This window comes from Otolemur garnettii, unplaced genomic scaffold (assembly GCF_000181295.1).
Source record: "Otolemur garnettii isolate 467f Iridium unplaced genomic scaffold, OtoGar3 scaffold00148, whole genome shotgun sequence".
Taxonomy (NCBI): domain Eukaryota; kingdom Metazoa; phylum Chordata; class Mammalia; order Primates; family Galagidae; genus Otolemur; species Otolemur garnettii.
This window is the reverse complement of record NW_003852543.1, coordinates 4,803,998-4,822,843: the sequence shown is the minus strand read 5'-3', so window position 1 is coordinate 4,822,843 and position 18,846 is coordinate 4,803,998. Positions and strand designations below refer to the sequence as shown.

The 18,846-nt window shown below is 37.5% G+C and overlaps 1 protein-coding gene across 1 annotated transcript in view; it reads right to left on the bottom strand.

Moving 5' to 3' along the window:
- Window positions 1–18,846, bottom strand: part of VWA3B (von Willebrand factor A domain containing 3B) — a 184,199-nt gene that overhangs the window by 29,130 nt on the left and 136,223 nt on the right. Inside the window, exons 19-20 of the mRNA XM_003799288.1 lie at window positions 8,915–9,033; window positions 4,773–4,823 (exon numbers count right to left, since the gene is read on the bottom strand). Coding sequence (XP_003799336.1) covers window positions 4,773–4,823; window positions 8,915–9,033 — 170 coding nt within the window. The remainder of the gene's footprint in view (window positions 1–4,772; window positions 4,824–8,914; window positions 9,034–18,846) is intronic.

The following is an 18,846-nucleotide window of genomic DNA, read 5'->3' as shown; positions in this document are numbered from 1 at the left end:
AATTGGAAGAAAACTCCCTTATCCTGGCTTCTCCCTTGGAGAGAAGAGTGGACCACACATCCAAAAATCTTATTTTTTTGAGGGGATGCCCCCAAACTGGTCTCTGTCTTGCTGATGGGAATAGTGATATCTTTTGGGTGCTAAATTAAGGGCCACTGAGAACAAAAGAGTGCCACAGCTTGTTATAGCATCAGAGGTATTGTAATACTGGAGACACCAAGGGGTGCAAGAGAGTACGGGCTCCAGAATAAAACAGAAATAAACCTCTTTAAAATGGAAAATTACACACACAGCTCAGAGAAGAAAAAGTTTGAGGGAGCCCTAGCATCTCTAAATGGCATGAGTAGTGAAGATTTTTTCCTTATAAAAAGCCAATCTGTAGGCTCAGTGCTTACAGGTCAGCGGCTAGGGCGCCAGCCACATACACCAAGGCTGGCGGGTTTGATTCCAGTCTGGGCTGCCTAAAACAACAATGACAACTACAACCAAAAGATAGCCGGGCACTGTGGCGGATGCCTGTAGTCCCAGTTATTTGGGAGGTTGAGGCAAGAGAATCACTTAAGCCCAAGAGTTTGAAGTTGCTGTGAACTATGACGCCACTCTACCAAGGGTGACAAAGTGAGACTTTGTCTTAAAAAAAAAAAGCCAATCTGTAAAATCTGAGGGAGATGGCTGCTTTTTTAAGTGCCCTATTCTTAACTAAAGATCATAAGGCATACAAAGATATGGGGGAAAGCCCAGTCAAAGGAACAAAATAAATGTCCAGAAACTGATAGGAAATAAATGGAGATGTGTTAATTATCTGATAAAGAATTCAAAACGTCATCTTAACGATGCTCAGTGACCTAAAAGATAACATAGACAACTATAGGAAATGAGAAAAATGATGCATGAACAAAATGAGAATAACAACAAAGAAATTATACAGAGAATAAAAGAGAAATTCTGGAGCTGAAGATGCAATACCTAAATTTAAGAATTCACTAGAGTCCAACAGCAGATTTAACCAAGCAGAAGAAAAAAATAGGTAAACTTGAAAAATAGATTTTAAGTAATAAATTGTCATAAGAGACAAAAGTGATATTATATAACGGTAAAAATCTGCTAGGAAGATACAATTCTAATGTATATGCACCTAACATCAGAGTTCTCAAATATATAAAACAAACTTTGACAGAACTGAAGGGACAAAATAGATGGCAGCCCACTAATAGGAGACTTCAACATTCCACTTTCAATAATATATGGAAAACAAGACAGAAGATCAATACAGAAACAAAGAACTTGAACAATACAGGCCAGTTGGACCTCACTGACATATACAGAACACTACACTGAACAATAGCAGAATATAGACTCTTCTCAAGTGCATATAGAACGTTCTGCAGGATAGAGCATATGTTAGGTCACAAAACAAGTATTTAAAACTTTTACAAAATTCAAAGTGTACATACAATATGTCTTTTCTGACCAAAATGGAATGACGTTAGAAATGATAACAAAGTGAAAACTGGAAAAAAATATATATATTTTTGAGACAGTCTCACTATGTCACCCTTAGTCAAGTGCCATGGTATCACAGCGCTCAACAACCTCCAAATCTTGGGCGTAAGTGATTCTCTTGCCTCAGCCTCCTCAGTAGCTGGGACTACAGGTGCCTGTCACCATGCCCAGCTATTTTTTGTTGCAGTTGTCATTGTTGTTTAGCTGGCCTGGGCCGGTTTGAGCCCACCAGCCTCAATGTATGTGGCTGGCACCATAACCACTGTGCTACGGGTGCCGAGCCAACACATATATGTTTAAATTAAACCACATGTAAAAAGATCAATGTCTTGAAGAAATCACAAGGGTAATTAGAAAATATCTTGAGATAAAAACAAAAACACAGTATATCGAACTGTATAGATGCAGTTAAAGCTGTACTCAGAGGGAATTATATTGGTATACCCTTTAATGTGAAGAATAATCCCAAATTAACATACAAATTTTATAGTTTAAGGAACTAGAAAAAGAATAAATGAAACCCAAAGTTAGCAGAAGGAAGGAAATAATAAAGATTAGATTAGAAATAAATGAAACTGAATGTAAAAAAACAAAAGAGAAAAATCAATGAAACTAAGAGTGGGATTTTTTTGAAAAGAACAGTGACAGTGACAAATGCTTACCTTGATTAAGAAGAAAATAGAGGATTCAAGTAACTAAAATTAGAAATGAAAGTGGGAACATTACAACTGGTACCACAGGAAAAAGGGGAATTATAAAGGACTGCTATGAACAATATTATACCAACAAATTGGATAACATAGAGGAAAGTGGCAAATTCTTAGAAACACTCCATTAACTATTTACGATGGTTACAAATAAAATAAAATATCTAAGAATAAATTTTACCAAACAAGTGAAAGATCTTTTTAGTGATAACTAAAAAATAGTGATAAAAGAAACCAAAGAGGGCACATAAAGTGGAAAGATATTTCATGTTCGTTCAGGGATTGGAAAAGTCAATATTGTTAAAATGCCCATACTACCTAAGGCAGTCTACAGAATCAATGCAATCCATATAAAAACACTAATGACACTCTTTGTAAAAATAGAAAAAGTAATTCTAAAATTTATATGGATGCACAAAAGATCAAAATAGCCAAAGCCATCTTGAGTAAAAGAATAAAACTGGAGGAATCACATTATCTGACTTTAAATTATATTATAGAGCTGTGGTAACCCAAATAGCATGGTACTGGCATAAAAACAGACACAAAGACCAATGGAATGATTATAGAACTCCCAAATAAATCCATACATCTACAGTAAACTGGTTTTCAACAAAGGGGGCAAGAACATACTTTGGAGAAAATACAGTCTCTTTAATAAGTGGTGTTGGAAAAACTAGATATCTACATGCAGAATAATGAAACTAGATCAATATCTCTGGCCATATACAAAAATCAAATCAAAAAGGATTAAATACTTAAATCCAAGACATGACACTATAAAACTACTAAAAAGAAATTGGAGAAATGATCCATGACATTGTTCCGGGCAAAGATTTCTTTAGTAAGACCTCCAAAGCAACAGGCAACCCAAGCAAAAATAGCTAAATGGTATCACATCAAGCTAAAAAGCTTCTACATAGTAAAGGAAACAAAACAGCAAAGTAAAGGACAATCCACAGAATGGGAGAAAATATTTGCAACCTACCCGTGTAACAAAGGATTAATAACTAGGATATATGTGCATATAAGAAATTCTCCACTCAATAGGAGAAAATCAAATGATCTAATTAAAAACAAGCAAAACATCTGAATACATATTTTCCAAAAGAAGATATACAAATGGCCAAGAAATATTATGAAAAAATGGTCCACATCATTAGTCACCAGAAAAATGTAAATCAAAGCTACAATGAGGTATCATGTCATCTCAGTTAAACAAGCTTTTATTCAAAGACAGGCAATAATGAATGTGGTGAGGATGTGAAGAACTGGGAATCCTCATACACTGTTGATGGGAATGTAAATTAGTACAGCTACTATGGAGGACAGTTATAGAGGTTCCTCAGAAAACAAACTAGAACTACCATATAATCCAAGATTCCCATTGCTAAAAGATCTAGCCATTGTTAATACTATTTTTCATATTACATGACTGAATACTTTCTGGACAGCCCTCATATATCCAAGGGAAAGGAAATGGAAGAGATAGCTGCCTCCCACGTTTGTTGCAGCACTAGTCACAATAGCCAAGATTGGGAATTACACTCAGTGTCCACCAAAGGATGAATGGACAAAGAAAATGTGGTACATATTACACAACGGAATATTCTTCAGTAATAAAGAAATGAAATCCTGCTATTTATGACAACATGGGTAAGTGAAATAAGCCAAGCACAGACAGAAAAATTTCATGTGTTCTCACTTATATGGTGCCCACCACAACCCCCGGTTATTTTTTGGTTGTAGTTGTCATTGTTGTTTGGCAGGCCTGAGCTGGGTTTGAACCCACCAGCTCCGGTGTATGTGGCTGGCACCCTAGCTGCTGAGCTACAGGTGCTGAGCCAGAAGAGAAGATTTTAAATGTTCCCAGCACAAAGAAATGATAAATGTTTGAGGTGATGGATAGCCTAAATATATTGATTCAATCATTACACATTGTATGCATACGTTAAAATATCAAAAGCATTCCATAAGTATGTAGAATTAAAATTGTCATACTCAATATATACTGGTAATATTTCTTATCATTGTATATTGAATCTTGTATCTCTTGTAATTATAGAAGTCAAAGTGACTTGAGTATTATCATTTTAATACAGTCTTTGTCTTTCCTAAAATGTGCATACGTATTTTCGCCACCCTCTGTGTGTATATATATATACACTATACACACATACACACATAGTACCAACACATGCTACAATTTGCATGAATTTTGAAAACCCACTAAAAGAAGCCAAATATAAAAGGTCACATGTTGTGTAATTTCCTTCATACGATGTATATACAAGTGGGCAAATTCATAGAGATAGAAAGCAGACTAACAGGTCACTGGGGGATGAAGAGGGTAGTGGAAAATAGTTACTTTATTATAGTTATTTATGGGTATGAGGTGTTTTGGGGGGTGAAGAAAAAGTTTTGAAACTAGAAAAAGGTGGTAGTTTGCAAAACATTTTTTAATATACTAGATACCACTGAATTATATGCTTTAAAATGGTTAATTTTAGGTTACATGAATTCCACCAAAATAAAAAGCAAGGAGAGAACAGAATGGCTTACTTTTCTTTTTCCTCTTCAGATAATGCTCGCCAAACAATTTTATTCAAGCGTCTGTTTGAGAAAAAGACAGACAATGATATTTAGTAGGAATACTTCGTTTCATGACAAAAGGCTGACCCCAGGCACTGCAGGGAAGCCCAAGCTAAGCACCATCACCCCTGGACCGTGCTGCTGTTATCTGAGCATCTCATCAGCATCGCCACAGAAGACTCACGGCATTGTGGCATTTGTGTCAAACATTAAAGGAGCTCAGTCAGGTGAAACCCAGTCTGATCCAAGGCAGTAGACAAACTATTCCTATGTTTTAAGACATTTCTTTACTTCCGCCATTTTTGTTCCTAAGGAAAAAACTGTACCTTAGACTTGCTTTCTGTAGATACTCCTCTGCCTGGATTCTCAGAGTAAAAGAGGTTAACAGGGTCATAAATAATAGTACTGGGATGCAGTTTAGAGATCAACCAGCCTGAACACCTTGTTTTCCAAATGAGGCCCCTGAGGGTGAGACAGAGGAGGCGTTTTGCTCATCTACCGCTGCTGGCTGGCAGCGCGGAGACTACAGCTCATCACTTCTCTTTAGCCTGAGAAGCTGTCAACCCAAGAGGAAAGAAGGGGATTGGAGCCAGTGGTTCATCCAGGGGAGTTCACTACCCCAAAGCAGGCTTCCTGGACTGCAGGGCTCAGAACACTGGCTCCAACCTTGTGAACATTAAAAAAAAGAAAAAAAAAAAAGAAAAATTACTTCAATCAAATGTCTCCACTCAGGAGACATTCTTCTAACCACTGGACCCAGCAGCATGGGACAGGGCTCTGAGAACACACTTCTGGTGGAGGAGTTATCCTGTCCTGATCTCCTGTCATGAGCCTGATGAGAGCGCAGAAAGGGAGGCCGGTGTGGGGGTTAAGAGGATGGCCTCTGGAGCCACAGTACCTGGGCCAAAAGCTTGGTTAGCTGTGAGACTCTGAGGCAGTCCTTAACTGTTCCGGCAAAATGTGGATAAGAGTACCTCCCCCTTCCTAGGGTCACTGTGAGGACTCAATGAGCTAGTGTGTATCATCCCATAGACAGAACTGTGTCAGACACAGTAAATGTTCTATAAGTGCTAGAAAAAAGTCAGGAAGGGGGAAACGAGCCAGCTCAGTGCTTCTGTCTCACTCAGAATGTTTGGTTCTTTGGGGCCTATTTGGAAACTGGTTTTCTTCACTCATGAGTCATGAAACAACTATCAACTATCAAGTTAACCCTTGTTAAAAGGGTTCATATTAGGCATTTGGGGGGTATTTTTGTGTGTGTACTTTTTTCCATAAAAAACTCCACCTATTCACCATCCTCTTAAAACTAAATGTTGAAAGTGAAGGCAGTGTGGATAAGGCTTTGGAATGACATGGGTCTGGGTACAAATGACAGTGTCCCCATTTTGCTGCTGTGTTATCCTGTGTTACACAGCTTTTGGAAACTCTGCTTTCTCGTTGATAAGATAAGGGCAACACCACCTGCCCTTGGCATCCCTGAGATGAAAGGCATACATAAAAGGACCAGGAATAACTCATTCCCTCTAGGTTCTGAAGAATGAGGCTTATAAATGCTGAGAAATCATTGATGAACTCTAGCATATACTTCTAATTTCAGTTCAATACTTTAGAAAACATTTTTCCAAGAGCACATTTTCAAAACCTCTGTAATTCTATTTCCATCTTCACTGAGATATTTCAATGACTCTACTGAAGCCACTGGCTCCTCATTGTTGGGGGGCAACCACAGGAAAATCACTGTGTTACGTGTGTGTTATGATGGGCCTCCCTGTGGGGTGCTGGAAGGGTACAGGGCATAAGGGCTTTTCTGAGGCTGGCCCAGACTCTTGTTTGGAGGTTTTACTAATGATAGTTTTTCTTGTCGGAGACTGAAACTTGGCTAAGGGGTTGTATTCATTAGCTTTCTCTATCTCTCATTTTGAAATCTACTTGTGCCAAGAAGTGACTCATTTGCAAAACAGTTTGTAACTAGTGACACTTCAGAAGTTTGGTAAGCATCCAGCCCAGTGAACTGAAGACTGAGTAGAGGGTTCTAAACATGGTTCCAGAGTCAGTTTAGAACAGAGGCTTCTCCTGCCAGGCTGAGATTGACCTTGACTTTAGGCCTGCAAACAAAGTAAGCTGCAGAAAAATTACCCCAGAATCTAGCCAGCCCTGGCAGTATTCACTCAAAGAGTATGCTCAGACATACGAAGCTAAAATTACTCCCTCAATTCTCAAAATATTGAAACAGAAGAACTTTAACACATGGCTACTGTGACCAGAATCACTGGTTTATGTCATTATTTTGGCCAAAGGACTGTAAGCTTTCCATTTGCCTAGTTGTCCCTAACCATAGGAATTTAGGTCACGTGAGGTTATATAAGGTTACATCTGGCTTACTTTTGGGGGGAAAGGTCTTAGAAATGTTACTTGGGAGTGGGCTGGAGATAAAGCATTTCCTTCTCATATTCTGCATATTTTGAGAAAAGAGGAGCAAATTGAAAAAAGGAATATTTACATCAACAAAAGTCTTAAACACTATTGAATGCAAAATATTAAGAAGTTGTGTGCTGTGTAATGTTCATATTAATATTAGTATTATTAAATCATAGTGTTAAATTATGTAATATAAACATCAAATTAGCAACACCAAATAATTTAATCAATAATCTTACATATTATTAAATGATATCAGTCAGGTTAAAATTAATGTTATTAATAACATTAGAATACTATTATAATAACTAATAATAATATAGTGACAATATTTGTCTAGAGGATACTAAAAGGCTTTTTCCAGATTCGCTCACTGGAAGTAAGAAGTGGGAAAAATCACTATGTCTATATTTTGGTTTTGTTGCTAAGTAAGAAAGCTTCTCTTCTGCCTGGGAATGGGGGTCCCTAACCTTCCTGAAACTCCTGGGAAAAGGTCAGCACAGTGGGAGAAGCTGTGTAACTGTCACATTTCATGTATGTGAATTTTAGGTCATTTTAGGATCATCAGATTCAGGAAATGAAAGGGTTAAGTAATGAGCATTAATTGCTCTTTATGTGTGATTTACATAATCCTCACTTGCCCTATGAGACAAGACAGGTTCTATGAATAAGGAATCTGAGGCTTTCCCAAAGTGGTGTCAGAACCAAGGATGAAACCCCCCCAAACTGTTGGGCCTCAAAGCTCTAGCTTGTGGTCTTGTACCAGACCAGGCAAATATAGAACTTTGGTACTTGAATTATCCAAACACATTACACTAGAATTGGAATGGTATTATTATATTGCATTTTGAATGACTGAATTTGAAGAATTTTAATAACTGAATTTGAATTATATCAAATTTGAATAGAATAGTCAAATGAGTGCACATATGCACACACACAGACACCTGCTAGGAATAGGGGATGAAGGAGAAAACAAGGCTGGCTGAGTTGATGTCAGGACCTGACATCCTAGAGGGGCAGGGATGGTCAGCAGGCCATGCTGACCTGAGCCACATTGTTAACTTCCGTGGACTTTCATTTCTCCCACTCACAGGGTAAATGGAAACCCAAATTCCAGAACCAAGAATAGGTTTGCCTGAAGAAGCTGGGTGTGCTCTAAGTTTTAGCAAGTGCTGTGCACCAAGGATTAACTGAGCACTGGGGGCAGGGTGGGCAGGTGATAACAGCATGGCTAGGGGAAAGACGGGGTCCTCTGTCCCTGCAAGAAGAGGCTCCTGTCTCAGAATGGACACAGGGGCTATGTTAGAGCATAGATTTCACTGTGGTCAACTTGATCATTATCTTGAACTTGATACAAATTTTTTTAACAATAATATATACTTATCTCCATTATTTCATTACTCTATCTTCATTATTTCATTACCTTAAAGATCTCATCAAAATGTACAATGTCTATAGACTTTGAAAAGGAAGATGGTTTCTTATAAACTCTGCCAAAAATGTTCAGGTAAAGTACTTAATGCAGTGCCTGGAACACAGGAAACCTTGTGCCAGCTGCTGCCACTGCTGTTGACAGGCCTCATGAACAATTTTAGAAATCGCTTCGGAAACAAAACAAGGCTAAGCTAAAATAAAAGACCCAAACAAACAAACTCCACATCCATTAAAGAGCAGCCAGGAGGAATACTCACTTTTCATAGGACTTAATCGCCTGTTCCACTTTTCTCTTGTAAACACTGAGCTTGATTCCTTTGGGGTTAATTAACATCATATTATTTGTGTCGCTGGACACATGTGCCAGAGGGAACACCTACACATCAATATCAAAGGAAAGGAACGTGTCACTTGATAGGTTAACAAGTACCTTCAAGAAGGTATCTGGATAGCTGTAAATATTTTTTTCTGATTATAAACTCAACACAGTATACATGTAGAAAATGAAAAAACATAGTAAATCGTAAAGAAGAAATGAGAATGAGAGATATTATTGCGACCCATTTCCTTTCAATTTTTAAAACTAGATATTTAAAAAACCACCACCACCACACAAACACATAGGCCAAAAAACAGCAATGAAAGCCCAAACTGTTTCTGAAGTGCTAATAAGAATTGAATAGCATCTTCAGAGGCTTCTGTCAAATCAGGGAATCAGAGGTAGGAGCTCATTTTTGCTTCTTTACAACTTAGGAGTGGGCCAGCTCTCTTTTTTATATACTTATTTTACGTTTTATTTTTTAAGAATATTTTATTGTTGTTGATATCTTTTGACCATTTTTCTTATCAGTTTATAAGAGGTTCTTGTAACACGTCAAACAAGGAAAGCTTAGTGATTAACAAGCCCACTTCCTATAAGAACAGCAGTGCACCAGAAAGAAAGAATTCTTTCTCATATTCTTTCTGCCTCTGCCTAGGGCTTATTTCTGGCTTTTTGGATACCTGATTCCACACCTGGAAATTCCAGGGAGAAAAATGGTAGACTTTTTGCTGGTTTGGTCTCGCTCCCCAATTTTTTGGGATCGTCTTGATTTCCAAGATCACTTCCATATAGATAGATAGTCTATGATTTATCATTGTATTTAATGGAAAAGACAGGCTCACTCCACCCTCTCCTGAATCAAAACCCACCTTCACTCTTTTCTTCCTGACTGTCCTTTCATCTTAATAGTACTTGTTATTTTATGCTTATGTTTCCAGATCACCTATCTCTCTAGAGCATGTCAGCTCCCTAAGAGCAGAAACTGCTTGATTCACTACTGCATTCCCATCCCTTAGAACAGTACCTGATACACAGTGTGCCCTCAACAAACATTTGTTGATAAATGAATAAATGCATGCTTACAAAATGTATATCTCATATTTTAAATAAAAAAGAAAAATGTCTAACAGGAACATACTGAGCTACACTATCATTGTTTCAATACTGTAGTATATGATTCTGATTATAGGAGCATATAGGTATTTTAGAAATGTGAAGAATTACTTTTAAGAAGCAAATTTTTGCATTCAATCAAGATGACATAGCTCATGCTTTTACATTTCTCTGTGCCTCCAAAAATCATACAAATCTTTTATTGTTGCTATTAAGAAAAGAATGCATAGAAAGAAAGAAAAGAAGAAAGGGTGATGCATGACTGATAAATGGATTTCTAGAGACAAAAAGCTGAACAGAAATGTGAAAAAGTGAGCAGGGCTGAAGCTATATAGGCCGCTGATTCTGTGTTCAAAGAAGGCAGGGCAGGAGGAGTTCAAATCTCAGAAAACAAGTGGGATTATGAGTACTCTGTAAAACAAAAGCCTGAATCAGGCTGAGCGCCAGGCATCAGCACTGGTATGATGGTCTCTTACCCCTGAAAGAAGGCCCTGCCTAGGGTGAGCAGACACTAGCCTCACAACTAAGAACTAAGTCAAGCCATTCTTTGTAATATCCACATATCACCGTGGAACAAGAGTGTAAATGCCCATGGTGAGGGGGGAGGGCCGTAGGTCAAAGGGATGGATTTAGGCAACTGTAAAACAGAGAACAAAGAGGAAAGGCATATTTTAAAAATATCTTATTAACAGGAGATAACATACTAAAATTTCCAAGTATATACAAAAGTGAAATGTCAAAAATAATAACTGAGCAAATCAACAATCAGAATGTCAACCCACTTGAGAATAAATTAATTAAGCCATCTCACAATGACTTTAAATTAATTATGATTAAAATTGCTTGTGATTAGGTTGCTCAAAAATGTAGCAGCTATGTAAAAGTACAAAAACTTACTCAAGTGCCATAAGAAGAAATGGATGGGATTAAAAAAAAATCTATCTTGGAACAAAATTGTAATTGAAATTAAAAAAATCTTAATAGCTAGAATAAATTCTCAACTGGCACAATTAGAAAAAGAACTGGTGAAGTGGGTGATTATACTAATGACTTTCCACAGAATACAGCTCAGGGAGGTAAAAAAATATAGATGATGATGATCATGATGAGAGCTAATGAAACTTACAGGAATTTCAGAAGAAGAGAATAGATTGTTAGAGAAGCAACATGTGAAACTACAATAATTGAGTATTCTACAATTTGAAGAAAGAAATAAGTCCTCAGATCAAAACTGAGCCCATATCAAAACAGACTAAAAAAGAAAAATCCATACATAGATAAATTGGAGTAAAACTGCAGCATGTCCAATGTAAAGGAAAATCTTAAAAGCAATCCTTGTAAAAACACCCCACATAAAGCAGTGATATGTATAATAGATAATAGTTATTTGAACATACACAGATGAATAAATGTGATTCATCACATAAACAAAAGTAAAAACAAAGACCATATGATCATCTCAATATCAAGCATTTGATAGAATCCAGCTCCCCTTTGTGATAAAAACCCTCAATAAACTAGGCATATAAGGAACAAACCTCAAAATAATAAAAGGCACGTATGACAAACCCATTCCATCATCACACTGAATAGGAAAAAGTTGAAAGTCAACTTTTCATTCAACATTAGTACTAGAAGTCACAGCCAGAGTAATCAGGGAAGAGAAAGAAATAAAGGTCATGCAAATTAGAAAAGAGGAGGTCAAACTATTTCTGTTTGCTGATGATATACTCTTATCCAGAAAATTCTAAAGATTCCTCCAAAAGACTCCTAGAGTCTTATTGATAAATTCAGTAAAGTCTCAGTTTACATAATTAATGTATACAAATCAGTAACATTTCTACATGCTAATAACAAGCTGAGAGTCAACTCAAGAACCCACTACCATGTACAATAGCTGCAAAAAATTAAAATAGCTAGGAATATACTTAACTCAGGAGGTGAAAGATCTCTACAAGCAGAACAACAAAACATTGATGAAAGAAATCAAAGACCACACAAACAACTGGAAAAACATCCCATCATGGGCTAGAATAATCATGTTAGAATGCCCATTGTGCCCAAATTGAAAGACTTAACTGTAAGACCTGAGGCCACAAAAAATTCTAGAAGAAAACTTAAGAAAAACTCTTTTGAACATTGAGTTAGGCAAAGAATTTATGACAGGCCTGAAAAGCAAATACAGCAACAACAAAAATAAATAAATGAGACTTAATTAAAAATTTCTGCTCAGCAAAAGAAATTATCAACAGAGCAAGTGGACAGTCTAGAATGGGAGAAAATATGCCCAGACTGTACACATCTGACAAAGAATATTCCAGAATATCAAAGAACTCAAATCAGCAAGGAAAAAAACCAAATAACTCCATCAAAAAGTGAGCAAGATACATGAACAGATCTTTTGCAAAAGAAGATATACAAATAGCCAACAAACATATGAAAAAATATTAAACACTGGGCAGTGCCTGTGGCTCAAATGAGTAGGGCACTGGGCCCACATGCCGGAGGTGGCGGGTTCAAGCCCAGCCTGAGCCAAAAACTGCAAAAAAAAAAAAAAAAAAAGAAAAAGAAAAAGAAAAAAGAAAAGAAATTAAACATTGTAATCATCAGAGAAATGCAAATTAAAACCACAATGAGATACCACTTTACCATGTCAGAATGGCCATTACTAATAGGTCACAAAACAATAGATGTTGGCATAGATGTGATATAAAGGGAACACTTATACCCTGTTGGTGGGACTATAACTTAGTACAACCTCTATGGAAAACAGTATGGGGATTCCTCAAAGAATCATTTGATCCAGCAATTCTACTACCGGGTATCTACCCAAAGGAAAATAAAAATAAGTCATTATATATATATAGGCACCCAAATACTTATCACGGTACAATTTACTACTACCAAGATATGGAATAAACCCTAAGTGCCCATCAATTGCTGAGTAGATAAAGAAAATGTGGCATATATTTGCCATGGAATACTACTTGGTCAATAAAGAAGAGTGAAAGAATGTCTTTTGCAGCGACTTGAACGGAACTGGAGAACATTATTTTAGAATAGGTGGAGTATCTCAGGAATGGAGAAAAAAATGTCACATGTTCTCACTTGTAAGTGGGAGCTAAACAATGGGTATATACAGTCATAAAGTGAGTGGTGTAATGGACATTGGGAACTAAGAAGGGGGAGTGGAAGGAGGAGGGTGAGGGATGAAAACTTACCTATCTGGTACCATGTATGCTATTCTGGTGACGGGTACATGAGAAACCCTTCAGCATTATACAATTCATTCATGTAATAAAAAACACTTGTATTCCCTAAATCTACAGAATTAAAAGAAGATAGTAGCTTCAAAATGCTCAACAGAGACCTTTATAAAAATACAAAAATAGTTAAGACTTAGAATTTTTTTTTCATGTATGTTAAAACTTTTAAGTAATTACTAAAGGAAGGGAAGTACCATCTACTGCTTCTGAACAAGCATAGGTGGGGGGGGGAAGAGGGAATACAGACAACTTTTTCAATCTAACAAAAGACAAGAAAGAATACCATAAAGAAGCAAAGGAAAGTAATTTTCAACAGAAAATAAGAGGTCAGAAATAAGTCTAAATTTAGCAGACTTTAGAAGAAATCGAAATGTACTCATCAGAAAAACACAGCAAGGGGAAAATTAGTCAAGATAGATAAAAATCTCAAAAAATATGTTAAACCAAATACTAAGTTTCAGAAAGAAGTTTACAATATGATACGATCTGTATGTTTTAAACCTGTGGAATGACGATGTTTAATTCTATTGTACCAAGAACATTAAAACACAGAAACTCAGGAGAGAGGGGCCCTCAACTTTATTTGAAATGCCCTATTTAGTTTTAAAATGCCTGAAACATAAAAAAAAAAATTAGGTTTAAAACTATCAACAGTGGTTATTTCTAAAAATTGGGATTTTGGGACAAGTGAAGAGGGTAGGCAGAACTTTTACTCTTTACTGTACTGTTTCATAGTCTTTAAAAACTACTTATGTTAATTTTGTGATTAAACCATTAACACTAAAATTTACACAAGACTAAGATGGAGACAACTGAAGCGAATAGGAAGAGAAGAGGCTGAATAGTTCAACATTGCTACTTATCAATCCCACGAATTCAGCAAGGGGCTTCTAAACAATCCTGATCAGAGGGAAGTAGCCAGAACTGGGCTAAAAGGCAGCAGGACTGGACTTTAAACACTGATTGAAGCTTGTAGACGCGAGAAAAACATCATCGTTCAAAAGAGAACTATAGGTCACATAAATTTTCAGAGGAAAAAAAAATCAATCTCAACAAAATGAAAGACATTTATGTTTGTTTTTTTCCTTTTCTTCCCCAGGGAAAAAACTACTCCTTTAGAAGCCTACAAATAGCTCTTCAAGCTTGCCAGTTAAAGGCTTGATTGAAAGTCAATACCACAAAGTATTTAGCAACATTGTAACATTTCACCACCAGCAACTTGGCTCCTGGGTCAGGATTAAGAGAAAGGCCGGGTTCCGGGTTTTACTTCCCTCCTTCCTGGATTTAGCTCGCACGCCTTGCAAGGCCATCGTGTGCTTCAGCGGGGCAGAGGCTCGACTGGCTTTCGTGTGCTCACTCTCATTCCTTTCTGCATGCAGACTCAGGGAAAGACAGAGGCATAGCCCACACCCTGAGTCTGTCCTCTTAGTTTTTGCAACATGGTAGTTGCATACAGGTTATATGAGATATTTTCTTTATGATGTCAAATTTGGTGTGATTATGAGGTCATGGGGGCACCTTCGTGAGGACTTTGAGGGGCAGAGGCATGGCTGTCCTGCTTCTGTAAGGAAGCAAGTGGGAGGACAGAGAGGTTAATGAAGACTGTGCAATCTGTTGGAGAGGGAGTTAAACCACCCGGACATAGCACCCGTGACAGGGGTTCACTTATTTTATAACGCAGATCAAGCATAGCAGACTAAGGAGACGCTCTCCTGGACAATATTTGATAACAAAGAGGAGTCTCGACACATTACCTACTTTAATTCTTTCAAGGTTAACGTGGAAGTTTGATAAACTGACATTAATAATCACACTTTGTGCCAAGATTTTCACTAGGAGAGAAATAGGGAAGGAAAGAATAGGGAGAGAAAAAAGGGAGTGCAGGAAGAAAGTGAGGGGAGAGAGAGAAAAAGAAAGAGAGAGTGAATCACTGACCATAAAGGCCACATGAATTGCTGGAATTCATGGACAGGCCAATATGGGCTGATTCCGTTAGAATTTTTCCCATGGTTAGACGAAATATCCCTCCAGAAGAGCTTATCAGTAACAATAACAGAATGTCTAATGCTCTCTGCCAGGCCCTGGGCACCCTCCACATGTTTCTCATTCAGCTCCTCTGTAGACAAATTTACTTAAGCGCAACTTTTCCTCTATGGCTCCCTTTCCCACCAGCTTCTGGAGTTTCTTATTCCCTTTGAAAATACTAGTTTTGGAGTAAGGGGAGGAATAAAAACAAAAATAAACACAAACAAAATGCAAATACTAGTTTCTAGCACAATACAGGTACAAAGTAACCATTTATTGAGTACATGAAAGGTTAAAACTATATGTACATTAAAATAATGGCTGAGATTCAAAAAATATGATTGAGCTTAGATTCCACCAAATTTGAATTATTGGTAATTGATGCATGAGATGAAGTATAACTTTGCTATTTTTTAAGAGTCATTTGGTAAGAATATTAATGATGTGAAAAAGATTTTAAGAGGTATATTTAGCTTATGTAGAAAACTTCATACATGGTAAAAGAATTGAAAATTAAAACAAAATACCTTTCACACAGCTATTGGTGGGAGGTTCAAGGGAGGGGGGATTTGCTTGTTTTTTACTGTTACTACTCCAAGGGATAGTAAAATGAGCACTTTTAAAATTCCAAATAAGCTTCTCAATGATAGGAGGAATACATTGATTGCAGTCATTCGTGTTACTAAATATTAGTGCCACCATTAAAATTCATCCAAAAGTGGAAAAGGAAAAAATGTTCATAATGTATGCTAAATGAAGAAACACACAGCTATTAATTGTTACAGTGAACAGGTGTACTTCTACCTGACAGCATCCCAGCTGTGTAGTGTGAAACTGGTGATTCTATATTTATTGTTCAACCCAGACTGAATTCACCAACTTCACTGTGTTTCAACTAACTCCGTTCTTCTAGTAAATATCCCAGAGTTTACTAAGAAATCAGCCAAGGAGAGGTTCTGATTGGGCACAGGTAAAGGAAATTCTGTGCAAATCCCACATGGATGCATCTTTAAAGTGGCTCTGCAGATGCTGCAGCAGTGCCAGTTGCTGAGTGCTGAAGCTTACACCTCTGCTTTTCAAACTGCAACATCTGCTGGCTCCCCAGAACAAAACGGAGGCAGAGCCAAACTAATTGGCCAAGTGGCTTGTCAACAAGCTCATTCATAAATTCACGAAAATGTTACTATAGTGTACATTACCTCTCGCATTCCTCAGTCTACACATCTATATAATAAAATATTATTTTCAATTTAAGTTTCAATTAAAATGTTCATTACCATTTTAATTGGCGTAGAAGATGAGTACAGGCTGGCATGGAATGATGTTCATGGTTGAGTAAAAATGCAGGTACAAAAACAATGTGCTCAGTTTGAGTTCATTTTGGTAAAAACAAAACGAATCAAGGCTATATAAATGACATATAAAGGCCATATACATAATATGCAGTAAAGGGTGTAGCCAAATAACCATCAGATGACTCATCTGTGGTAGGTTACAACTTTAGTGCTTCTTTCTTTTTCACTTATCTGTATCTTTTAATCTTTTTATACAACAAATATACATAGGTAGCTTTTGTGATAATGGTCATTTTAAGTTGAAAAAGGGTTTTGTGTTAATGTTTTGTGATGTTCAGTGCTACTATATTTGAAAGCAGTAAAGTGTCACAAAGTGTCCCTAACCCTTTGGAACCTAATGTTCCTTGTTAGCTAAATGAAGAAATGAACAGCCACATCACATTTTGCTCTAAGTTTTAGATGAGATACTTTGATGATAGCGAATGCTTCATTCAGAACCTAGTATGTAATGAGAATTCATTGCATACAAGATTAAGGACCTTGCCATGGCCCTTCAGAAGTAAATAACAGAGCTGGGCTACAAATCCAGGACATCTGACCATGAAGCTATGAGCAGAAGCCAGAGAAGGACAAAGCAGGATGCCTTGATGGGGTGCAATGACATTATGATAATGATGGTGATGATAGATGATGAGGTAGAATCTCCAATGATGCAGACTAATCTTACCAAATTGTTCCCTTTTTTTTTTTCAAAGCCATTGGCAATAAAGAGCTTTAAATTCCAGGTCCATCAAATAGCTAATGCAGTTTTATTCTGTATGTGACTTGGTGATGAATTAATCTTTCTGAAAGAGCTAAGATAAAATTATCTGGTCCATTTTGCATTTTGTAATGAAGAGTTGCTAGGGCAACCTCCCTGCTCAATACTTCATTTCCAAGGTGACAGATTTGAGGCTGGTCCAGGAAACACTGAGAACCAAAACAGCATTATGTTCCAGAAGATGAAAGAGGCCACACGTAAGTCATGAATAAAACAAAGAGCTAGGGACAAAGCCAAACACTGCTTCACAGACAGATGTGGCCACACAGAGAACACGGGAGGAAGAGTCAATTAAAAATTCTCTGTGAAGGGAGGTAAGAATCAAACACGGTTCCTTTGTAGCTCTATTAGATCCAAATCTCAGAAAGCTATTCATCCCACAAAGTGGGAGGTAGTCTAGATTATTGTTTTCTTTTTTATTCTTTTCATCTATAGCTGAAGGTCTCTTCCAGTCAAGGAAAATATTAGAAAATAGAAGATACAAATGTGCTTTGAAGGTGAAATCGGAATTTATTGCAACATATTTCTATCATCACAATTCTTGCTCTTACTATTAATAAAAGAGGGCAGGGCACACTTACCCTCCTTTATTCTCATGATGAGGATTTACAGTGCCACAGAAGGCACCAAGCACAATGCAAGTGCCCATGAAACGCGACTGAGAATGGTTCATCCCTTCCCTTGGTTTTGCTTTCTAGAGGCAGGAGACTAGAATACTCTCCTGCAGAACAGGACCCTCATTACTTGTCTTCTCATTGTTTTTTGTTTTTGTTGACGCAGGCTGGACTCTGGAGACTCACTCTTGACACTTTTTCCCTCTCTGAGCCCCATGTCATCTGGTCCTGTTGACTTTATAAATAGACTTGGGGGCCATCCCCGGCATGGTCACTGGGGCCAGACACCTTCCTCTTGACTGGACTCATCTTCCCAGCCTCGCACCTCTCCCTTCAACTATTCTCTGCATAACAACCAAAGTCCCCAGTTAATTTTCTCTCTCCTCTGCTAAAATCCCTTTCATCCCCCTCAGGATGCAGTTCCAAATCCTCAAATCAATTGAGGATCTTCCTGCACCAGCTCTATTGCCTTCTCCAGTCACACGAAACTTCCTCTGCAATGACAAACTTCCTCTGCCCCTTGGGGCTCCCCACCCCTCTCCCACTTCCAGGGACCCTCTTCTCCATCTCTTCACCTTTATAACCCCCTACACCTTCTCTGACAACTGAAACTTGGGTGGGGGCCTCTGCTGCATCATCACGCAGCACTTCCCACTCTTCATGTTTAATTAGAAATTCTATTTACATTGCTATTTTTTTTTTTTTTTTGAGACAGAGCCTCAAGCTGTCCCCCT